Source organism: Trifolium pratense, linkage group LG5 (genome assembly GCF_020283565.1).
Source record: "Trifolium pratense cultivar HEN17-A07 linkage group LG5, ARS_RC_1.1, whole genome shotgun sequence".
Classification (NCBI taxonomy): domain Eukaryota; kingdom Viridiplantae; phylum Streptophyta; class Magnoliopsida; order Fabales; family Fabaceae; genus Trifolium; species Trifolium pratense.
This window is the reverse complement of record NC_060063.1, coordinates 47,323,000-47,346,534: the sequence shown is the minus strand read 5'-3', so window position 1 is coordinate 47,346,534 and position 23,535 is coordinate 47,323,000. Positions and strand designations below refer to the sequence as shown.

Below are 23,535 nucleotides of genomic sequence, written 5' to 3'. Positions count from 1 at the left end.
GTTGTTGCCTCCTCCCTTTTCACTCATGGCATCAAACCACTTTTCATATTGTTTACTAATAACTAGATCATGGATAATCATAAAAAAAAATATATAAAAAAAAACCTTATCACGGGTTTGCATGGTTGGTGACCAAGTTCTAGAAGATAATCATTTTTATGTTTGATGTACAACCTAATTTATTCTAACTAGATATCTTTTAAAAATAACTCTTTGAAAGTGACATTGCTAACCTATTGTTAGGTAAATAAAAGTAAAATATATAATGTTGTATAATAATAAAAGTAAAGTTCAAGATTTTTTATTATCTGATTTACTTATTTCCATGATACTTTAACCAAACATAAGTTATTTTGGAAAAAATATTGAAATAATTTATTTTTTGTTTTTGTTTTTGTTTTTGCATTAACTCTCTAGTTCTTAGGGGCAGGGATCTCAGTAATTCAAAGTTCGGCCGCGAGGTTAGGAAATTTCAGCCAAGAATTGTCCACACCAGGAATTGAACTCGAGTTCTCCCGAACGATCCGTTCTAGGGGAAGCTCATTAATCACTTGAGTTCAATACCTTAGTTTAAATATTGAAATAAATTGAAAACAACATACATTTTTCTTAACAATAAATATAAGTGTCCATGAAATACGATAAACTCAAACTATTCTAAATACCCCTGAATTTTTTTTTTTACTAATAAATACCCCTCAGTTAATGTATACAAATTTGAACCTTCAAATAGAGATGTAGAATGATAACATTGCTCCAAGAGACAATACATCCCACTCAATGGAGTAAGTGGTGCTTTGAAGAAATTTGATTTATTTTTTCTTTCCAATTAAATGTATAAATAATAAGAGAAAATCCAAATAAAGTGGAAAAATATACCACCACAATTTCAGGCTTTTTTTTTATATGCTAATTCTGTGTAAGTTACACCAAATGCTCCCTAACTCTAAGAATTTTTTCCTTCTCTGTGAATAACAATCATCCCGTGGCAACACCACCATGTCGTTGCATGGCAACAACTGGCTCACTGCACCTCGAACACCTAAATGAAGGGGCAGCAGCACACCGTGTCCGAAGACAGTAGTAACAATATCTAGCAGAAAGAAGTTGTAAAGCATTTATTAGCCAAAGTCCGATAATGAGAAACAGTTTAGTTTGAAGCACATAAACAACTATAGTTGTGATATACAAACATTCCACACCAACAAGTTCTTCAAAATTATCAAAAGTGATGGCCAGTGAAATGCTCATAAACAGCTAAAAGATAATGCAAGATGAGAGTAGATGTCCAGAGATGTACCTGTGCTGACAAGGTAAAGCAACAAAAGGAATGATTGGAGTAGCCTGACAAATAGGACATGCAGTGGTATCCTCATCCGAACTTGATGATTTATCCTTAGAAAAAGGTCGGAGGAGATTCTTTACAGACGACGAATTAAGAAGAGGAAGAAGCAACAATAACATTTCCTGCCATAAGAACCAGACATCATTAGCATCAAAAAGAAAATCATAAGCTAAAAATGAAAAACAATGCTGTCAATACATCCCATGAATTGTGCTCAACATATGAAGAGCTTAATGTAAATAAAACCTAGTTCATAACAAATTTCAAAAAGTAAAAGTATCATGTTTAAGCCACAGGATTCCACAAACTAAGAATAAAAAAAAATTGGATGAAGAGGAGAAGTACCGAGAATTCATTCCAAACTAATTGTCGGTTCATATACTCGAAGCTAACAGCACGGTTCATATTTGGGCTCCCATATACAAGCCTAGCTCGTAAGACTCTTTCAATAAGATTTCGATATCTGTTTCAAAATGGCAGACAACAAGATGAGTTTTAAAGAGCAAGTAAATCATGTTCGTCCTAGGGAACATGAAGACCATACAGGCTAAATGCAACCAACTGTTGAGATGTTTCCCATGATTTCTTCTTTTAATTAGTTATGTAAATATCCAAAAGATCTGAAACCCTCGCTATCTAGTCCTTGGGTCGACCAACCACCCATGAAGTTGGACTTCCGACACTAAAAACACAACAGTCAACAGGCCCTTGGAAATGAAATTTTCAAAAGACTCAAACTGGAGAAACAAATAGTGCTGTGTGAATTGTCTGGTTGTTCAAAAGAATCACCTTCCCGTGCAAAGAAATATCAATAGGTTTCCAAATGAAGCAGCTCTATAAATCCCTTCTATTCTTTGTATGAAGATCCATAAACGCCGTGCCAATGGTCTCTGAAAAATATGTCAAATTAGAGCTCACTTCTATCCACAATGGCCTACAGTTTTGAAGGTGACAGTGTATGGCTCAAAAGGCCAAATTTAAAATATACCTGCTCAGTATCACCCCACCTACGAAATGCAGAGAACGATTGTAAGCGAGCCCAAATATACTGACCACCAACAGTGGCAATACAATACCAAAGCTTCTGAGCAACAGTGAGTCCAGGTCCCTCCAGACCAGTTCTTACTGCATGGAAAGCACCATAAAAGAATGATAAGTTAAGATGAACACAGTACAAGTATGAAATATGGACAATATTCAAAGAAAAGTATAAATATCACTAGAATATTAGCCATATTATTGATTAGTTAAAGCAAGGAAACACCTTATGAAATTATATGATTAAAATCTTTAGCAGTGTGCCACTTCTATATGACCATGTTGCATTGTAAAAATGATATAGATGATGTGAGTATCTAAGGTCAAACTAAAAAGAAGAAGACTTGAAAGACGTATTCAAACATGCATGTTTAAAAATTTCGTATTCAAATGCCTCAAAAGGACATCATCAGTTGCACATATATCAGCGAATAATCACTCATCATACCATCAATAACAAATAGCGGTGATACAGGGAATTCATTCTCAGTGTTTAACCCTTACATTTTACAGTATTAAATAGCAAATAAAATACAGAGCTATCTCACGACTCTGAAGGCCAGTTTAGCTAAACAGAACTACAAACAGATAATATTCAGACCTTCATACCTTTTTCTCTTGCTTCAACTGCACGCTCATCTCTATACCTCAAATTCATGAGAGCAATACCGGGAGTTGGCTTATCCACCCAAATTGAGAATCTCCAAATAAGAAACTCAAGGAAAGCATCAAGCTCTGCTTCATATTGAAATAACATTCCTGGCTAATCCCAAAAAAACAGCAAAAAATAACTTGAAAGATGTTGAAAGCAGTTTCCAATTTCCAAATTAATAGCACAATTAGTCGATGAGAAATAATATTTTCACACAAAATTTACATCAAATTTGACAACAAATTAGATGGTTAAGACAGTTCAAATATGTGATTAACATAGTTCAACAGATAGTTAATGAATATAGCAAGGTGTCGCAACTCAATAACCATCATTGGAATACTATTAACCACAAACAATTTTGAACATTGTCAACCAAGTCCTTTGATCATGTATATTTGAACATGATTTGGATGATTAATTGATTTGATATATGTGTATATTTGAACAACTGAAAATGTGATTAATAACATTCAAAATTGTGATTAATTGTGTTTAGTGGATGGTTAACGAGTTGTGACACCTTATTATATTTTATTAATCATTTGGCAAACATTCTTAAGCACTAAGCACATATTTGAACTATCTTATAACCATACTAATCTATTGTCAAAATTAATGTTAAATTTGTGTATCAACAAATAAAAAAACTCTTGGTAAATTACAACTACCATAGAAATTAATTCATTGTTTCCACAACAAAAAATATGAAATTACCTTCATCAAAGTGAAGACTTTAACCAACTGTTCTTTCAACATGGCTGACATTTCAATGTCCAATCTTGCAGCATCAACTTGGTTAACTCTAGATATTGAAATTGGGATAGTTGACTGCACAAAATAGCAATACCAATATTAAAATCAATCCCTAAAGAGTGTAAAATGAAGAAAATAAAATACCCAATTTTGAAATTGAAAATAAAAATCTATTTTTTATGGCATTAATAAGCTAGATTAATCAAAATTGTAGTCGAGAATGAATTAAAAAAGAAAAGAAAAGAAAAAGGAATTAGGGTTATGAAGATAAGTAAAGGGAAACCCTAAAGGGTGTGATGGGGAAATTGGAGAAGAAGATAGTACCTGGTGAGAGAGGGAATCCCAACGAGAGAGGTAGTTGTGAGAAGTGAGAGTCCATGCATCTTGTGGTGGAACAGAAGGTAGAGTAGTGGTGCTCATTGGAGGAAGATGAATGAAGAACAAGTTTGTGTTGTGTTGTGAACATGCGCACCGTTTGTGATTAGAATGGTCTGGTTATTGCTGAACACAACACAACATAACACGGTTCACACTTCACAAAGGTGTTTGTTTTGTTTGTGTGAGAAACAAAGATACCGCATTTCACATCCACCTGGTAAGTAAGGAATCTAATTTACTAGTACTTCTATCACCATTGTGACATTGTCAATCAAGTGGGGTCTTTTCTGTCTTTTATTACTTTTCCCAATTTAATTTTCATTTGAGTCCTCAATTTTTTGGTACTACTTGTTTGGCAATAGACATAAGAGACCTTAATTATGGTTTTGAGTTCAATCTCTTATCTTGAAGGAGTATATGATTAAAACTAACGAAAGAATCTGTTATTCATTTGAGTCCTATAAAATTCAAAAAATTAATCTTTATAATTATTATGTGCAGAGAATATATCAATAATAAAAAAGTTATAACTTATAAATTCATAAGATTATAAAAGATCTAATTTATAACTAACATTTTCTTAGATCTTCTCCAATTGAGAGATCTTATCTCACAAAAATATGTATCATTTAAGCACTACTATTGAGCAAATGTTCTACGATAAGCATGCTTCATGGGTTTTCTTTAGGGATGACGATAGATATTCATGGGTGCGAATTTATATTCGGGTGCCACCCAAATTTAAATCCAAATGTTGTTAGGATGGGAAAATCAAATCCACATCCGCATCCACTGGGTTCGGGTTTTTTCACCCAAAACCTGTAACTAGAACACGCATAATTGATTATCTGGTCAAACCCGACCCGAACTATATTTGATAAAATGCAAAATGTAGCATAATTTGGTAATATAGTTTGTAAATTTCAAAATAGTTTTTTTTTTTTACCTAACAATTCATCAAATGTTATCATCACTATAGTATGTACCAGTACAACATTCAAAAACTTAAAAATGAGCAAAATACATAGGGGTAAATACGTAATTTAATATATAAACGTCTGGGTGAATGAGTTTCGGGTGTGGATTTGATACTACCCAAACCCACACCCATATAAACCCGAACCCAAACCTAAACCCAGTCAACCCGGGTTTCACTGTTGACTTGAGATTGAGTTCGGGTGGGTCTATCGGGTTTGAGTTTTCCTGTCATCCCTAGTAATTTTCTTTGGCCCTCACAAATTTCTTTTCATTAAAATATGTTTATATTATTGTTAAATTATAATAATGTAGAGTTATTTGTGACACCTATTTAAAAAAAATTAAAAAGTGATGGGTCGGAGGAATCAAGTATTATTATTAAAAAAAAATTTATAAACGAGTACTTCTGAAATAATGTGTATAATTAAATAATTTGTACTTTTGAAATAATTAAATGATAAATACTTTTGTGAGTGTGATTAAATAGAAGGTCCAAATTCTTTTTTAAAAAATTTATCAAAACTCGAATGCAGGTTTTTAAATTTTAGAACTAGTCTTTCATGGTATTCCTTCGTGTTTTTACAATTGAGGTGATAATTTGGATGGTGTATGTTTAATAAAAATAAAGAAAAAGTAATATGCGTTTTTAACAATTCAACTCATTTGTTTTTTTTCTTAATTTTGTCTAATTTACTTCAATCAGGTCATCGATTTAGCTATAAAAATGAGGAGGATAGTTTCTATTTTCAAAGAACATCAACAATCATCGTTAGAGTTTTGAAGATTTGTATTACCTCTCTTTTTTTAAAGCTCCTAAGAAGGTGTTGCAAAAATTGGTTTGTATTCAATGTAAATTCCTATGCGGGTGGCAATGAAGATTTGTTGGTAGCTTGGGATAAAGTTTGCAAGGCTAAAGAGGAGGGAGACTTGGGTGTGAAGAAATGTGAACCATTCAATGTAGCATTGTTAAGCTAGTGGAAACGGAACGCTTTGTTGAACGATCGTGGAGCGATCAATTTCGTATGATCTTTTGGCGCACATGTATGTCCCGGTAGAGACTTGAATTCAATTAACTCAAAGGACTCGATGTGGTAAAGGGATTTGTTGCTATCTGGTTGTGAAACTGATCTTGGAAAAAAAAAATCGTTTGCGCCTAATATTACTTGTAGACTTGGTTGTGGGCAAGAGATAAGTATTTGGAAGAACAAATGGTTAGAGGCGAAACCGTTCCAAGAGTTATTCGCGGACCTGTTTTCTAGTGGTGTCATAAAAACAGTACGGTATCATACATGATTGATCGGGCAGGCTGTAATTGGTGATTGAATGTAAACCTGAATGTATCGTACAGGTGCTGTGGGAAGTGTGGTCGAGCAGTTGGCTAAACTGAGCAATATTTTGGTAGACATTAAAGCAGTTGCTGATGGGAACGATGAAGGTCACTAGCTACATGATAAAGTACAAGGTTTCACTGTGAAATCATGTTACAAAGCACTTGTGCTCAAGCACGCGTCACGGCAGCATGAATCAAGAGGTAATAAAGCTTGGTCGAAAACTGTCCTTTAATGATTCAAGTATTTATGTGGAGATTATTGTTCTCTAGACTTCCTAATGGAGATGAATTAGCAAAAAGAGGCTGGCTGAGTCATGTCCTCATATTTTTTTGTCCTGTGAGTTTGCTGTCAAAGATTATGCTATTTCAGAAATTTGTTAAAGGGAGGAGGCTTAATAAGTTTTTGTTTTTGAGCAAAGGACGCTTAATAAGGTTAAAGGACTTATATAGTGTGCCACCACATGGTGCATTTGAACTTTGGGGAATACCATTCTGTTTAAAGGGAAATTTAGAGATGTGGATAAGACTTTGAATGGGATCAGAACACTTTCATGGAGTTGGTTTCTGCATATATTGAATAGGAACTCTTGTCTTGTTTTTGCAAATTGGTCTAACAACCCTTTGAGATGTCTGCAAAATGGTTGTGTAAACTGTAAAGTGATGTATTTGGAGTACTATATTTCCCTTCCCTTGCACTATCCATACAAATAAGACAGAACAACATTCTCTTGTTGCACCAATGTACACTGATTTGCATATGCAGTGAATGTGGCTCATATCCTAATTGCAGTCTTAGTCCAAATTATTCTCCAAAATTCTCATACATAGACACTATACAGATTAGGCGTATCTCGTGTCATTGTCCAACACCAACATAGCAAGTACGTATATAATTAGAGACGTATCTGCTACCCTGACACGAGATAAACAAAAACCTATCTGCACTAAAGACATAGACACTATACAAATTAGACGTATCTCGTGTCAATGTCCAACACCAACATAGCAAATACATATATAATTACATTAAATTATGTCATTTTATCATATTATTATTAGTGTCGCTATGTCAGTGTCGTATCGGTGTTTCATAGATAGCAATATAGACTAAAACACAATTCCTAGCATACTCTCTCCTGTGTTGGTTACATAAAATTCAAATGAATTTCACTAATTTTAAATGGTTAGTGTAACATATGTCACTCCTAATATATGAGCTTGATAAAATAAATTTTACATATAAAGTTTTGTTGATATATTTTTCTACATTACAAAGACACTATCTAGAATAATGGCAACATAAACAAAAACAAAACAAATTATCATCATAACTACAAAAATGAATCTAAACCCTAAAAGTATCAAATTTAGTCTTACAAAACCTATCATAATCATTCAAAATCTGTTGAGCAAGTTCCTCATCACCAAAACCCTTAAACCCATTACTCAAAACCTTAACAACATACTCATCAGGTTCAACACTCTCCCCCCACCCATTCTCTTTCATCATCTCATAAATCCTAACCGTTGATTCTCTCCTCTTCGCTCCAATAACCGCCTTAATCAAATTCAAAAGCCCCTTCCCCTGATCATCACCACACCCAATCCCAATCCCACCCTCACCAACAATCTCTTCAATCAAACGGTCCACATCTTCTACCATACCACAAATTCCAAGTGCCTGCACCATCTCAGCATAAAGAGAAAGATCTGCTCCATATTCAGATCTAACGGCTGAAAACACATCGAGTGCGAGGGTGCATTGTTGTTGACGTAGAAGCTCCTTTAGAGTAGCGACTAGATCTGATTTGATTAAACGAGTGAGTGTTTTGGTTAGGAGTTTGGTTTGGTCTTGTGGTTTGGTTCGGTGGATGCGTTTTAGGGTTTGAATGGCTTGGATTGCTTCGATGCTTAAGAATCGGCCTCTTACTAGTGGTCCACGCTGGGAACGCGGTCCTCCACACCGTACCGGAATGTAGCTCCGGCGTGTGGTGGTTGAAGTTGAGGGTTTTGGGGATTGAGAACAATGATGAGGTTTAAGGAAAGTGGAGTTTTGGTGAAGAGATGAAGCCATTGGTGTGATGTGAAAATGTGAATGAATTACGATAACAAAGGCTATCTAAACGGGAATTGGAATTTCCACAAGTTGGTTGTATTTAATGACGTTTTTGCCCTTCTTAATACAGTAAACAAATTAAAGAGAGAATGACTTTTGCCTTCTTAGATAAATGATAAGTTAGCTTATAACAGACGAGCTTATGGATGAGCTAGTTTTTACTACTTTATAAGATAAAAAATTTCACCTCAGATGCATATTTTAAGTTAACTTATTTACATGATATTGGTAATGATAATTGTAGTACATGCTCTAATGCCATATATATCTACTTTAGTAGCAGCCAGCGTAGATTTTTTTTTTCTTTCATCACTAGTTTAATCTGGTTCGGGGGTCAGTTCTGGCATCAAGTGGTTCCAGCTCCTTTTCGATCGTAGTTGTGGGGGATCGAATCGCGGTCCTCCCTATCAAGTTCAGCGCCAATCACCACTGAACCAACTAACGATTGGTAGCCAGAGTAGAATTTTTTTATTACCATGATTTGTTAAGAAATTTTCACCGTCATTACCGATGACTAATTTTTTTTGGGGGGGAATTTGTGGGACATACAAGATGGATTATCTCCTTTCAACCGAGTTTTTTCCATACATATGAACCATGAATCGAACCTCTGACCACATGCTTAAGAGACCAAGACGCTTACCACTTGAATCAATTGATTATACTTTTACTATTTAGAAGTAAACTTTGTTTAAAGAAGCTAAATTAGTCCATTCAAATTAATACCAAAGATAATCAAACCCGAGACCTTAAGGAAAAGTACATGTCCCAAGTCAATATCACCCGATCAACCCAAGTGGATCTATTTAGAAGTAATCTGTGAAGCAATCTGAAGAGATCCAAAAAATATAAGCAGTGTTTGGTCCGTCTCTATCCATCACGTTTTTCTTTATAGACATGAATCTGAAAATATTGTTCGGAAGTTTGCATTTTAAGATTAATGATTGAATATAATTGAATAATTGATGGGCCAAGCTAACACCTTTTATACAATCACGACAAACATAAAGTCTCAATTTATCCAATTTTCTTTTTTTCATATTTGCTTGGATTCTCATTTCAAAGAACCAACTAATGGTCACTTCCATTTTTCAACTCAATCATCAAATTATCCAAAGGGACTCTATGCACCACCAAAAAGATAATAAAGCACTTCTAGACTAGACATCACCAATCTCTTGAATTCATACCAAACAATGATTTACTCTTACACCTTTACAATCAAACTAAAAACAAACATGAATCACATAACAACATCTCATACATAACATAAAACATTACCAATAATTTAAATAAAATCAAAAATCACTAGAAAGAGGAGCATGTTCAGAGTGGATGAACAAATTGCCATAGACAAGCCCAGCCAAACCACCACCAATAAGAGGCCCAGCCCAATAGATCCAGTTGTCATGGAAATTACCACTAACAACTGCAGGCCCAAAAGATCTTGCTGGGTTCATTGATCCACCAGAGAATGGGCCTGCTGCCAATATGTTTGCACCAACAATGAAACCAATTGCAATGGGTGCAATTGTGCCTATTGCACCTTTCTTTGGGTCAGCTGCTGTGGCATAAACTGTGTATACCAAACCAAATGTTATGATTATTTCAGTAACAACTCCTCCAATTGGTCCTACTTCAGCTGCCACACTGTGGATTGGAGTTTCCTATCAACAACAAATCACAATATTAGTTTTAGTACATTATCATAATCTTAACAATTATGAAGACTCATCATTTTCGGAACAGCGGTTACTGCGTCATGCAGTAGTCCGTCCGATCATAATCAATTGTTAAAATTGATTTTTGAATATTTGATTTAGATCGTTCGATCTTAAATCAACGATTTTATTAATTACTGCATGGAACTGTGGCATTCCCTACAGCAGGGAATCCGAATCACATCGTTATGATATTCGTTTTATTCTTGGACTTTGTATATAGTATTAGTTTTAGTACATTAAAATAATCTTAACAAAGGATTTGGACACCATATTTAATACTAGTGTCATTGTACTCGATAGTTGGATCAAGATTAGATGGTTGATGGTTCACATCGTGACTTTGTATTTTGGACTCGACTTATCAAAGTTGGATTCAATGAGTAATTTGATCTTGATCCAACGATCTGTATCATGAGACTGCATCAAATGCACAATTCTCACCCCATGAGATCCAATTAACTTAAAAAAAAGCCTTTTTTATTAAGATATTCTTTGCATGCGCAAAGGGACAAACCACTTCGAAGATCTAGAACATATTTAAGAGTTATCTCTCCTAAATAGTACATTTCTATACGCATGAGTCAGAAATAGAACACATGACCATATATGGATAAGCCCTGTAACTAGTAGATAGTGAAGTTTGAAGTTAAACTTACCAAGCCTCCAGTGACAAACTGAAGAAGATAACATGCAACTATGGAACCAAGAAGCTGAGCAATCCAGTAGAAGATACCAGTGATGATGGTGATCTGTCCACCAACAGCCAATCCAAAAGTGACAGCAGGGTTAACATGACCACCAGAAATGTTTGCACCAACTGAAACAGCAACAAACAATGCAAAACCGTGGCAAACAGCAACCGCTAGTAAACCAGCTGGATCAAGTGCTGCATCTGATGTCAACTTACCTATAAATTGAGTCAAAGATATTTAATAATCTTTGTTATTCAAAAAAGGAAATCAACTACTTATTTTCTCTGTTTTCATTTTTTGTTATCCACTGTTACAATTGAAATGCTCGTAGTCCATTAGTGTCAGTTTAGTGGTAAGAGTTTTATATCTATATTCCATGAGATAAAATTCAAATGTTATATTTAAGACTATTGTAAAATAATGATTAATGTCATTTTAATTAATAATAATTTCTTCCTTCTCAATTTAAAAAGAGAAATTGAAATTTTGACAATTATTAGAGATAGAATAAACGAAATTGGTCCCCAAAATAGAGATCGGGGGCCTCGCAAAATACTTTAGGGCTGGAGTGAAGAGTTAACTCCTGTCAGAAACTGTATAGAAAAAGACCGAGAACTACACACGGTCTGAGAGTCACTTGACGTCTTTAACACTTATTGACATAAGTAAATATATACTTTGTCTCTTTATGTCTCTAAATTTTTGACGAATTACCAACTTACAAAATTAAATCGATCTCCAATTTTGATGTCTCTAACATTTAATAACAAAATCTTTCACTAATTTTATTTTTTTCTTGCTTTAGTTTTCTTCAACAATTTAACTTTAATGTGAAAACTAATATTTTTCTAGTAATAAAAGGGTGTTAATGTTAAGAGTTAAGACATTGTGATGTTAGGTTGAATTGTCTTGTAAAGAAGAAAAAACTAACCATAGGCTATGGCTGAACCAACACCAGCAAAAACAAAGAGCAAAGTTGAGATGAACTCAGCAATATAGGCCTTAATTGACCCAAAGCTAAAAGAATCATCAAACCTTCCAAATGCTATGCCAGCCATATTCTTCAGAAGTTTCTAGGGGAACCTTTGAAGATAGTGGAGAGAATAAGATATGGAAAATGTTTCAAATGAGGAAAGTATAGCAAAGAAGACTTATCTAATGAGTTCTATTTATAGCTGATCAAACTTGTTATGTACTGTAGTACACTAATGTGTTGTAATTAAGACTTATTTAATAATTTAGTTATAGCACTACCTCTATCCCAATACATTTTCGATTTAATCTTTGGAAAAAAAATAATGGATATAGTCGATAAATTAGTTTATAGCGAATGAATTTATAACTAACCGATCATATATATGCTGTATTTTTATAAAATTAGCGGTTGAATTAATTTATAAATATAAAATGACATCCTTTCAAAAAAAAATGAAAGTTTTAATAAATATTTATTTATTTTCAAGTAAGATTATAAGGTATCAGCTAATTGATATGCTAATAAGTTTTAAGCAAATAAAAATAAACTATAAACTCGTATAAGAAAAAATGTTAAAAAATATTATTTTTTTTTGTAATACGAGTTTATAAGTTAGAAGATATAAACTCAAAATTCGATATTGTCAAACAGAGCTCTATTTGATCATTTTATTTAGATAAAAAAAAAAGGTGTAATATTTAAAATAAATAAATAGAATAATAATTTTACTACATTACCCTTCTTTATTTATCAATACTATATTACTCTTATTATGTATTAATGAAAAGAAAAAAAACTACATTAAGAACTATGTACATAGTATAAATTAGAGGGTAAATAATTATCATGGGAGAAATGACATATTATTTCAATATAAAAGGGATAAAGGCAATATGGCTATGTGTACAACATATATATCCATGCATATCCAATCAAGTCATTTTAGTGGCAAACTTAGCTGTCATTGGTGTGCTTTATTTGAATTGTCTGGAAGCTAATGAATTATTCCTCCATGTGAGCAAGGAAGAGTGGTAGAGGTGGTGTTTGGTGGTGGGGCATAATGTAAGGTAAATAATCATTTAAATATAAAGTAAGAGTGGAGAACATGAATTGATTTGGGCCACTTATAACACCGGCCAAACTCTAAAAAAATGGAATTTGAAAATTAGTGAGTATAAAAATTTGTTTGTATCACATAATTTCAATGAATTTATATGTCACATATTGGTTGCTTAGTTCTATATATACTTATTATGGAAAAGTGGTCGGTTAATTGGTGATAATTAAAGATATCTTTTTGGACTTTTTGGCTTTTCTGTTTGTTAAAGTTCAAGAAAAAGTATGGTTAAGTATGTAGTTGTTCATTTATTTCTATTTTATGTTAATTTCTTTTAAATTGAACTCTTGCTCTACAAGATAAACTAAGGCATTTTATCATTCTTGATAAATTAACAACTGATATTTTAACGATAGATTTGTTATGCATGTTGATTTAATCGAGGGATATTTTTTTATACTTTATAAAATAAATTGTTCATCTTTCTTAGACGGAATGATAAATACCACATGAAATTCACACATATAAAAATGATGTTAAGTTTTTTTGTTATTCAAAAAATGATGTTAAGTTGCTTAAAAAAAATGATGTTAAGTTTTTCAATTAGTGTCATTTAAGACAAACAAGTACCAATATGTTTTCCTCCTATATAGGCTATAATATTTCAATATATTTTGTCAAATAGTTTAGTTAACATATCAAGGGTTTCAATCCCTACATATATTTTACTTCTATAATATTTTCTGTTGTTAAATTCGTTATATCGAAGTATTTTGGAGCCACGTCAAAATCATGTAATTATGAACATGCCTTTAAATTTCAAGGAAAGTAATTTGAAAGGGAAATGCTTAATATCCCGAAAATTAACATCACGAGAATGTACTGAATGACGTGACACACAACTTGCCTGTTTTATGTCCTTTTTGTTTGACACGCGTATTTTATTTTTTCTCTTGTGTTCTCTATTACATTATTCCCTTATTCTTTACGGTGTTTTTTTTTTTAATTTTTATTTTCAAAAACTCATTTTCTTCTACCACTGCCAACCGCACCGTACTGTACCTCCCATGGATTTTTCAGCATCAACCAAGAATATGAATAACACCATATAGTTCAACAAATAAGTGCCTACGTTCTAATTAATCACCATATATAATTTATGGATATAGAAAAATTGGTTTAGGTTTTTTTATAATAAACGGGTAAGGATTAAGGAAGTTAACTATACAATAATACAATCACAAGACAGAGAGTTAGCATTGTTCATTGCTTGAAGTTACATCTAGTAGATGCCATCTAACTTTGCAAAAAATTTCTGAACTTTGATTTCTTAAGGACCACAAGGAGTAAAATACTTATCAAAGAGGGTCAAGCTAGAAGTTGAATATTGCTTCACATTCTAATGGTTTAGAGTGAGCGGTGATTAGGTTCTAGTCTTGTTGTGTAATAGACACACAAAGACTAATAGCGGTGTTATCTTTCCACAATATATTTTAGAAAAATAACATAAAGAAAATCGGCCAGCCATTCGTGAAAATTCGGGAGGAATGAAGTCACTAGTACAGAAAACACTTTTTACATCTGGCCAAAACCCCATTTTACATCTGACCCCAGTCAGAGGTAGACGTACGAGAAGTAGTAAGTTTACGCTTTTTACATCTGACATTCGCCAGATGTAAAGGTATCCCCTTTTACCTCTGTTCTCGTGTTTCAGCTGACCAATTTTTTTTTTTTAATTAAATTGGACCTTTTACATCTGACCAAGTCACCAGATGTGAAATAGTAACTTTATTTAATTTTTTTTTTTCTTCAAAATCCTGCATTTTTTTTTTTATATTTTAAATCCTATTTTGTAATTAAAAAAAAACCAAAATAGCATTACAATTCAACATTCAACCAAAATACAATTACATTCAACCAAGTCATTACAATTCAAATAAAATACCAAGTCTTACAATTCAAGCAAAATACCAACAATCCAAAGTGTTATAACATTCAAGCAAACTACAAGTCATTACAATTCAAAACATCCTAATTAATGTGAATCCATTGTAACTAGCTAGCTCCTAAACCTCATCATCGGAAACATCATAATCTACCTCGGGATTGTACAGGTCAAGAAAACAAGTAGCCTAGTTGTTTCGCAATTCATACATCGCCTCCTCGGTTAATGACGTGGGATCATCGAACACCTACAATACATATACATGATCAAGAATGAAGCATATGAGAAGTGAGAAGGCTAGGATTAAAATGATGCCATTATAATTCCAAATACAAAACACAGCTAGGAAACTACAACAGCTAATGCAGCTAGGAAACAGGGAAGGAAGTGTTCCAAGAAGACAATTGTGAGAAATGTCAAGAATTTCTAATTGTGGAAGAAAGTCCTACACATCTAGGAAACTACACAGCTAATGCAGAATGCAGAAGTACTAATCAGGCAAATAGGCAAATACTTATATATGCAGAATGGGTCGTAGACACTAACGTTCGGCCCGACTAATGCAGAATGCAGGAAACTGCAGAAAACCATAAATGCAGGAAAAAAAAGCGACAATCAAGAAAAGAAAAAAATACCTCCATCCAATTCTTTTGCATCAATTGACGCTCTTCAGCCATCTTCTCTTCAAATTCAGCTCTAAGTTTTTCTTCTAGTTGTGAGAGCTGCTCAGTGACATTTGTATTCGATGATGACCTTGAAGCCCTTCCAAAATAATAAAGTGAACCTGACTGTTTGAACTTGTAGCTGTAGTCCAAGACCTAGGATGATTCGAGTCAGATGTCTCGTCGGAATGGCTGATGAAAGTATATGTTCCTCTCGGTTCTTCTTGTATACTATTTGTGATCGGAGGCGGCAATTCTCTAATTATCCATAACAAATAAGCTGATGGCAAAGAAGAACACATTTGGATAAAGGAACTTAGCAGAAAAACATTCAAAATGATTATCTTAGACAGAGTGATTACCGATAACATAATAAAGAATCAAGTAAACAAAAGCTTTAACTCCATATATGAACTTTAAATGCCAATGATAGAAAAGCTGTCAAAAGGTGCAAGATTAAAACAGCATAAATACAGAAAAACTTATCATTAGTGAAACTAAGAAAAAACGCTGAAGGCAACTAAACTTACAGGTATATCTGTGTTGAGAGCTACTAATGCACTCGATGAAAAAATATAATAGAAATAATAGCTAAACTGATAACCTGCATACGCAGCAAATTCGTCATAATATACATGTTCGAATATATGAAAAATATCTCGATTGCATCATAGAATAATTTAGAGTCTATTGGATTATCTCTTAACATTGGTTTCTAACGCAACATATAGAGTAAGTGCAAAAACGAAGTTAACAATTAAGAGTTTTGAAAGAAACCTTCCACATTTCTGATGAAGCATTCTCTGATCGTACTTTCCGTAATTTGAAGAATAGAAGGAGACCTATAGAGGGAAAAGATTGAGGAAGAAGAAAATAACTGACTTAATGGATTGTAAACTATGAGATAGTTATTCATAAAGGAGACTAAGAATACATAGTAGCTTACCGTAGCAGCCTAATGCTCCAGCCAATATAAGTATCATTATTGCGAGAAATGTTTCATATACCTACACAATAATTGCAGCTATAGTTATTTATTGCATAGTGGAATTTGAACAAATCACTATTGTTCCGCAATACGTTGTTTAGCGCAAAATATTGTCAAATACCGGCTATAGCAGCTCTATAGCATTGTTACGTAGGGTAATTTGAACAAACCACTATTTTACACAATCTAAAATTGATAACACAGATAAAAAGCTATGTGATGCATGGAGTAGTGAGTGTTTAATACCCGAGCAACAATTGATGGATCGATTGGATTTTTGTCATTTCCAACGCAGATCAGTATGGCAAACGCCATCATCACAACAAAGGTTAGAACCATAATCTGGAGGAAGAAACGCATCAAATCTACTTGATATAGATAATTTAGTGATTAAACTTATTCTAAACAAGGAAAAAATTTGTTGATCCACTCCCTTTACCATTATGACATATTTTTGTCGGCTACCAATATGAATGCCTTGGATTGAACAGCATCTCCGGTGGCTTTTCATGCGACCTGAACCATGTTGTTCCCTCATGATACCTTCCAACAAGGCCTGTTGTGTCCTATTCTCGACATTATCCTCCTCATCGTCCAATTCTTCTTCATTTTCCTGATGGCAAAGGTCGACCCTTTATCCACAAAACGATACATACACTTTATGAATAACCATTTCACTATAGAAGGAGAGCCTTAAAGCACAAGAAATTTCTGATACTTTTTAACTCATTGATACTATGGCATACCAGAACGATAGCAGAAGTAGAAACGCTGCTAAAAACACGACTTTGGGAGAGGCTGCAGCAAAATTTCATTAGTAAGAATGCTAGTAAACAATCAAGTTTCAAACAAAGCGACTATGAAAACATGAATTTTGAATGCACATACCCATAAGAATAAAGCCGCAAACACCGTACCAGCAATACCATCCATTGCAAGTTGCAAAAACAGTACTTGTAAAATAGATACAGTACCCTACGAATACATGAGGAAAAATATGTTCAAAACTAATGAGTTGAATGAACAGAATAAGCTATCGCGTATAGTTTCCTAGTTTTGAACTTCAACACATTGAATTACAACGCAAAATAGCAACACGCTTTATTGAAGGACTTACAAAACTAGTCTTACCCAAGTTGGAAGTGGCAACCATGATATGAAGAACCTGAAAAATAGTAGCTATTATAATCAAGACTTAGGACTAGAGGCACAAAAAAACTAGAATGTACTTCAAAGTTCAAACACTAGCATCTATAAAGAAATTTCAAAAATTAATGATCCGATGCTACTAACTTTTTGGCGTGTCCAACCAATTTGTTTACTTCGCATATGAATCCTGAGAACCTGTCATGTGATAGTGCAAAATTTTGTCACATAAGAGCAAAAGAAGCAATAAATAATTTGGATTATTGTAGCCAAGCTTATGAATATTTCTATAGTATAATCAGCAATTTAAGTAGAATTGTGAAAAATATTTTACAGTATATTCATTTATACACGTAAAACCAGTAAAACACAAAACTACTGCTTGATATACTTCAGCTAGTGATCAAGGGGCTACTAGCGAATTCACTCCCTATGTTTTCAATTAAGACTTAGGTTATGTTTGGCAAGGTCAAACCATCAAAATCTATATTATACTGGTATTAAGATATCAATTTATATAGCTATCAATTTAGTTTCACTTTGCTAAAATTTCCTCAACACAAAAGAATCAATTCAATCACAAACTAATAGCATAAACTAATTATTAGTAAGTAATCACAATGCAATAAGCTAATTTACCATTTCTCAAAATCATAGAGAGAGATTACGGATAAGCGACAAAAATCACGACAGAAATTTATAAGCACTTAGATTTAGCTTAACACCAGTATTAAAAAGGAAAATCACGACAGAAATCACGAAAAGGAAAATATTTAAAAAGGATTAAAAAAGAAAGAAGAGTACCTGAATCGATGTGAGAGAGAAAAACAAGCTTCGATTCGTGAGAGTAGAGGCCGGAGAAAGAATGAGAAGCTTCGATTTGGAGTTAAACTTCGATTTAGAGTTAGGGTTTGTGAGAGAGAGGACGGCGGTGGTGGTGAGTTGAGAGAGAGGACGGCGCTGGTTCTTGCGAAGGTGAGGACGGCGCTGGGTTGCTGCGTTTTGGGTGCGAATTGAAGGTGAGGACGGCGCTGGGTTTTGGTTCTTCGTACTTGAAGGTGAGAGAGGGGTTTTGCTTCTTCGTGCGTGAAGGTGAAGAGGGTGGGTGTTGCTGGGTTTATTTCTTTTGATAATTGGGAGAGAGATATTATTTTTTATTTTTTTATTTAACCTGACATTTTACATCTGTGGCTAAATATGGCCAGATATATACATATTTTAGATAATTTTCACCATAATTACAAGATTGCCACCGCATTTAGTTATGCCTCTGGTACATTGAAGTCAGATGTAAAAAGTCTTGTCTATTTATTTTTCACATCTGTGGATATTGAAGCCAGATGAAAAGGTTACTCCATATAGCTTTTTACATCTGACATATGCTCGTCAGATGTAAATATGAAGTGTAAGTCATATTTGTACTAGTGAGTGTTTCGGGATATATAGCATTACTGAATTTGAAATATCAATTTTTTTACACAAAAAATACGTACCAAGATTTAAGGAAAACTATGTACGTAGTACTTCATTAGGATTTCTGTTTTCCATTGAAATTCATGAATATGTTTTTAGAATTCCGAATTAATCAATAATATCCTTAGGATATAGTATGCAATAATGGATGTTAGTATAGCAGACAACAAAACATGCATGAAAGTGGGAGATTATAAAATGACAGCAAAGATCCTTCAAGTCCCTTATCTGTAGCATATGGATTTCACTACAACATTAATACTACATATTTCAGTTTATTTTCAATTTTTTAGCTCATATTTCACCAAGCATATGTTTGATGATATCACAAATTTAGGGTGAGTAAGTCAGAATTATGGTTATTCACCGTGATTTTCCAAGAGCAAGAAAGTGTAATGTCAAGCATAAGTTCATGGGTTATGTTGAGAAGGATAGTCCAAAAAAAATGATAGAAAAATTGATCCTAAAGTATCACTAATATAACAAACTTCTAACTAATCATTGGTGCCGGTTCATAGGCAGAGCAACCAGACCCACAGCTTAGGACCTTAATATTTTGGGGGCCTTAATAATTTTTTTTCTAGCCAATCATTCAATCTATAGTCAAGTATTTTTGCCAATCATTCAACCTATAGTTAAGATAGCTGTAGCTTGTAAACCAAGTAACCTTCTAATCCTTTTCTGATACAGTTTAAAGTTTAAACAAAAAATGTGCACCACGATACAAGTAATTCTAAACGTTCGACTAAATTACACCGTTGGTCCCTTAAGTTACTTTTAAGTTTCACTTGAATTCCTTAAATTTATTTTGTTGCATTTTGGTCCCTAAGTGATAATCGTGATAAATTTAGGTCCTTTTGACAGCTTTTTGTTGAGTACATCAAATATTTCCTTGTATCATTCTTCGATCTTTTTGAGTCAAGCGCCTAATCATCAAAATGTAATGCCATGTAGGAAACATTTCACAGATTCAAATGAAAAATTAGCAAAAAAGCCTACAGTGTACAACATAATTTTAGCATAAGAACTGAAATAGAACTATGTTTTCGACCTGGTTCTAACTCTACGTGGATATGGATATATATAACCTCGAACCACCCAAGATAGGTCTAAAATGCTCCAAACCTTTGTCAGGATCACAGAGGTCATTGTACGTAGTAATCATAATCATAATCATAGACTATATCCCCTTCAAGATAGAAATGCTGAGTTGACATGTTGCCGAGAGCATTTCAATTTTGTTAGATGACATTCTTATATATGATGTATTTTTCATTCAAATGTTTCAAAGAATGTCATTACACTTACAATTTCCATAAAAAATTATTTGCATTTAATTTGTGAGCTAAAGAAAAGATATACAATTGAAAATCATAAACTAAATTATATTTTTCATTCAAAAGGATCCACTTCTGTGCCACTATAAATCTGAACAGAAATGAATTTTCCAGAAATGAACTTATGCAGGCCAATTTTATGAAACTCTATAAAGAAATGGTTGTGCCATTGATCACTTGAAGTTGTGCAATAGTTCCAACTAAAATAGTAGTAGCAATTGTATCAATACACTGAAATTCTACAACCATAATTAAGTGCTATCCTATGAAATCCAACAAGTGCTCATCGGATATATAAAAGCAAAATATTGTCGACACATGATTAGATAAATTCAGGATTACAACATTAACGAGTCTAAACATATCACATATTCAAACAGAAAACACAAACAGTGGCAATAGACTTAGTCAAAAGGGAAGGCAGAACTGAGGAACTCCTCGTCCTCGAGGTCAATCTGCAGATTCTTCGATTCCATTAGAAAATCAGCTTCTTCACTCTTGAATTTCATAACAAAAGCCAATGTGATTAGTTCAGCCAGTGCAGGAACATGATATGATTCTCCTGCAAAATGCCCTCAGATATTGATTGCTTCAGAAAAATCGGTTGCATATTTCATCGAAATCATCAGGAACTCCATCCGTCTTCTGGATGATGAATTTACAACTTTGGTTTTCCCAACATACCCTGAATGATGATAGTGATAAACTATAGCTTACATTGATTGGTTCCATTGTCTCATGGAAACTCAAGTTGATAAGACTTTGAACAACTTCATGTCTCTTTTTCGGTTCCATTTTCAGGCTAGAACATGCAAGGAAACCAAGAACAATCTTAATCAACCCCTTTAAGTTGAAAAAGTTATTTGGATCAACATATTTCAGTTTACCACCATCATTCACTAAGGATGATTCATCTTTGCATATATAGTGATTCAGAGATATTTCTAGCACCAATTTTTCCGTAAATGTCGGATAGTTTAGACTTGGATAATGGTGTCATGTTATACTGAGGATACCACACAAAAACTTTTTCCTTCTCAAAAAGCTTCTTCGGGTAATAAACGAACCGACGTGGAATCTCCAGACTTACAACGACGATGCTTTTCACTACGGGTCACCAACCGACGTAAAAAGTCAATTTCGCCAGTAGTTAAAACCCCTTTTTGTACTAGTGTTCATATGAAGATTATCACAGGAATAAAATACCTACCATTATATTCATTGGAATAAGTTTCCTAGGAAAGAATTTAGAATCCGGAAAATTGGTAGATAAGTTACTAATTTGAGTACTGCAATCAAATAAATTTCTTAGTTTTGGTGAATAAGAATTTAACATACTTTTTTCAATTTCACAGCACACCTTCACTGTGTTTGTATACAATTTTTGTTACATGAGTGTCTATATAGTCTATTTTTTGTCCAAATTTACCTAAAATATGAAGCAAAACAAAATTTTACTATATAGTCTATTTTTATGTCCTTTCTATTTTTTACTTAAACTTAGACTTATGACTCAAAGTGTATAGATCAATCTTAGTTAAATATATATAGCAGGGGTGTTCAAAATTAGAAAGAGAAATGTTATTTAAATACAAATTTTTAACAAAAATACAATAAAATTACACTTTTTTTTTTTTTTAATATTTGTTGTACGCCTCGATAACCGTGCTGTGAGTGGAAAAAAGAATGTATTGTATTTTTGTCAAATATTTTTGTGTTTATATAACACACCTCAATTAGAAAAGATATACGGGAAATTGATCTATAGTACACTATAGTATAATTTCTCTTTCTCCTCTACAGGTCCTCTTAAATTTTTTTTTTTTTTTGAAGCAAAATGAACTCATTGCATTTCATTTAATATAATAGAAGAGATACAACTGGGTGGATAATAATGATTAATACTGGAGCTAGACTGAAATAAAGACGCTCTAGCAAGATTGTGAGCGACTCTATTGGCTTGCCTCCTAACATAAGCTATGTTGTAATTAGCATTAGAATTGAGAAAGGAACTACAAGTTGAGAGCAAAGTGCCAAGCTCATTTGCATACAAATAGTCATTACACAAAGCATTCACAACCTGTTGACAGTCACTTTCGAAGATAACTCTCTCAAAACCATTAGACAAAGCGAGCGCGAGAGCATGCTTTATTGCGGTAGCTTCACATTCAGCTGTAGTAACTACAAAGGGAAAGATCATAGTATGAGCTTGAACAAAGGAACCCAAACTATCACGAAAACATATACCGATACCAAATTTCCCTTCTGTCATGAAAATAGCTCCATCAACATTACACTTCAACCAATTTGTAGAAGGTTTCTTCCAAGTAAGCACATGAGCAGGTGTATGGTCTGTATTAAGCATATCGCGACACCAATTAAAGTCCCGGATCAGGTCTGAAGCAAGCCTACATGAGGTCATCAGGTTCGCTTGTTTATTCTCCCAAATGCATTCATTACGTGCACGCCAAATACTCCAAAGTACGGCAGCAAAGAGAGATTGTTTAGTCTCTTCCATACTTGAGATAGTGGAGAAGATAATAGATGAAAAACTACCACTTTGATGGAACTGGTGCTCTAGACTTTGCCAAAGATTTACCTCCTTCCAACACGAGATAGCGTGGGAGCAATCTGTAAAGAGGTGCAATTCATCTTCAAGTGCGCCATTGCAAAGAGCGCAAACAGTTTGACATTGGACACCGCGCCTGTGAAGATTAAATCTAGTGGGAAGACAACCTCGGAGCAATCTCCAACAAAAGTGTTTTAATTTTGGAGGAAGCTGCATATCCCATATTTTGCGCCATTCACCATTCACACGTAGGGAACTATCATGCAACACAAGATTTAAGCAGAGACGGTAAGCAGTTTTGACAGAATAGTTACCGTTCGGAGATGCCTTCCAAATGATAGAGTCTTGTGCAGGCCTAGAATGAAGAGGAATT

The 23,535-nt window shown here is 33.7% G+C and overlaps 4 protein-coding genes across 4 annotated transcripts; all 4 read right to left on the bottom strand.

Annotated features, from left to right (window-relative positions):
* Positions 1-796: 796 nt before the first annotated feature.
* Positions 797-4,384, bottom strand: LOC123885602 (peroxisome biogenesis protein 2). Its single transcript, XM_045934885.1, has 8 exons — positions 4,116-4,384; positions 3,753-3,866; positions 2,993-3,146; positions 2,334-2,470; positions 2,135-2,235; positions 1,691-1,808; positions 1,301-1,467; positions 797-1,093 (listed from the first exon to the last, which is right to left on the bottom strand). The coding sequence occupies exons 1-8, from the start codon at positions 4,209-4,211 to the stop codon at positions 979-981; spliced, it is 1,002 nt and encodes a 333-aa protein (XP_045790841.1). The 5' UTR covers positions 4,212-4,384; the 3' UTR covers positions 797-978.
* Positions 4,385-7,580: 3,196 nt separating this feature from the next.
* On the bottom strand, positions 7,581-8,600 carry LOC123884717 (protein THYLAKOID ASSEMBLY 8, chloroplastic-like). Its single transcript, XM_045933880.1, has one exon. The coding sequence runs from the start codon at positions 8,549-8,551 to the stop codon at positions 7,823-7,825; it is 729 nt and encodes a 242-aa protein (XP_045789836.1). The 5' UTR covers positions 8,552-8,600; the 3' UTR covers positions 7,581-7,822.
* A 1,154-nt stretch (positions 8,601-9,754) lies between these two features.
* Positions 9,755-12,167, bottom strand: LOC123885462 (aquaporin TIP2-1-like). Its single transcript, XM_045934747.1, has 3 exons — positions 11,941-12,167; positions 10,974-11,224; positions 9,755-10,260 (listed from the first exon to the last, which is right to left on the bottom strand). The coding sequence occupies exons 1-3, from the start codon at positions 12,065-12,067 to the stop codon at positions 9,892-9,894; spliced, it is 747 nt and encodes a 248-aa protein (XP_045790703.1). The 5' UTR covers positions 12,068-12,167; the 3' UTR covers positions 9,755-9,891.
* A 2,760-nt stretch (positions 12,168-14,927) lies between these two features.
* Positions 14,928-17,992, bottom strand: LOC123884913. Its single transcript, XM_045934142.1, has 12 exons — positions 17,931-17,992; positions 17,769-17,802; positions 17,526-17,612; positions 17,384-17,435; positions 17,077-17,269; positions 16,884-16,979; positions 16,596-16,656; positions 16,427-16,491; positions 16,180-16,253; positions 16,012-16,087; positions 15,623-15,947; positions 14,928-15,234 (listed from the first exon to the last, which is right to left on the bottom strand). Exons 1-9 carry the CDS (start codon positions 17,964-17,966, stop codon positions 16,203-16,205), a joined length of 675 nt encoding a protein of 224 aa, XP_045790098.1. The 5' UTR covers positions 17,967-17,992; the 3' UTR covers positions 14,928-15,234; positions 15,623-15,947; positions 16,012-16,087; positions 16,180-16,202.
* Between the last annotated feature and the right edge of the window lie 5,543 nt (positions 17,993-23,535).

Excerpts from the sequence above, each read along its gene's own strand:
- LOC123885602 (XM_045934885.1), bottom strand. The coding sequence starts at position 4,211 with ATGAGCACCACTACTCTACCTTCTGTTCCACCACAAGATGCATGGACT. Across the intron at positions 2,471-2,992 it reads AGTTGAAGCAAGAGAAAAAG|TAAGAACTGGTCTGGAGGGA; the intron begins GTATGAAGGTCT and ends CTTTCCATGCAG. Across the intron at positions 1,809-2,134 it reads ATATTTCTTTGCACGGGAAG|ATATCGAAATCTTATTGAAA; the intron begins GTGATTCTTTTG and ends ATTTTGAAACAG.
- LOC123884717 (XM_045933880.1), bottom strand. The coding sequence starts at position 8,551 with ATGGCTTCATCTCTTCACCAAAACTCCACTTTCCTTAAACCTCATCAT.
- LOC123885462 (XM_045934747.1), bottom strand. The coding sequence starts at position 12,067 with ATGGCTGGCATAGCATTTGGAAGGTTTGATGATTCTTTTAGCTTTGGG. Across the intron at positions 11,225-11,940 it reads TGGTTCAGCCATAGCCTATG|GTAAGTTGACATCAGATGCA; the intron begins GTTAGTTTTTTC and ends CTCAATTTATAG. Across the intron at positions 10,261-10,973 it reads AGTTTGTCACTGGAGGCTTG|GAAACTCCAATCCACAGTGT; the intron begins GTAAGTTTAACT and ends TGTTGTTGATAG.
- LOC123884913 (XM_045934142.1), bottom strand. The coding sequence starts at position 17,966 with ATGCGAAGTAAACAAATTGGTTGGACACGCCAAAAA. Across the intron at positions 17,436-17,525 it reads TTGCGGCTTTATTCTTATGG|CCTCTCCCAAAGTCGTGTTT; the intron begins GTATGTGCATTC and ends ATTTTGCTGCAG. Across the intron at positions 16,254-16,426 it reads CTTCATCAGAAATGTGGAAG|GTTATCAGTTTAGCTATTAT; the intron begins GTTTCTTTCAAA and ends CTGCGTATGCAG.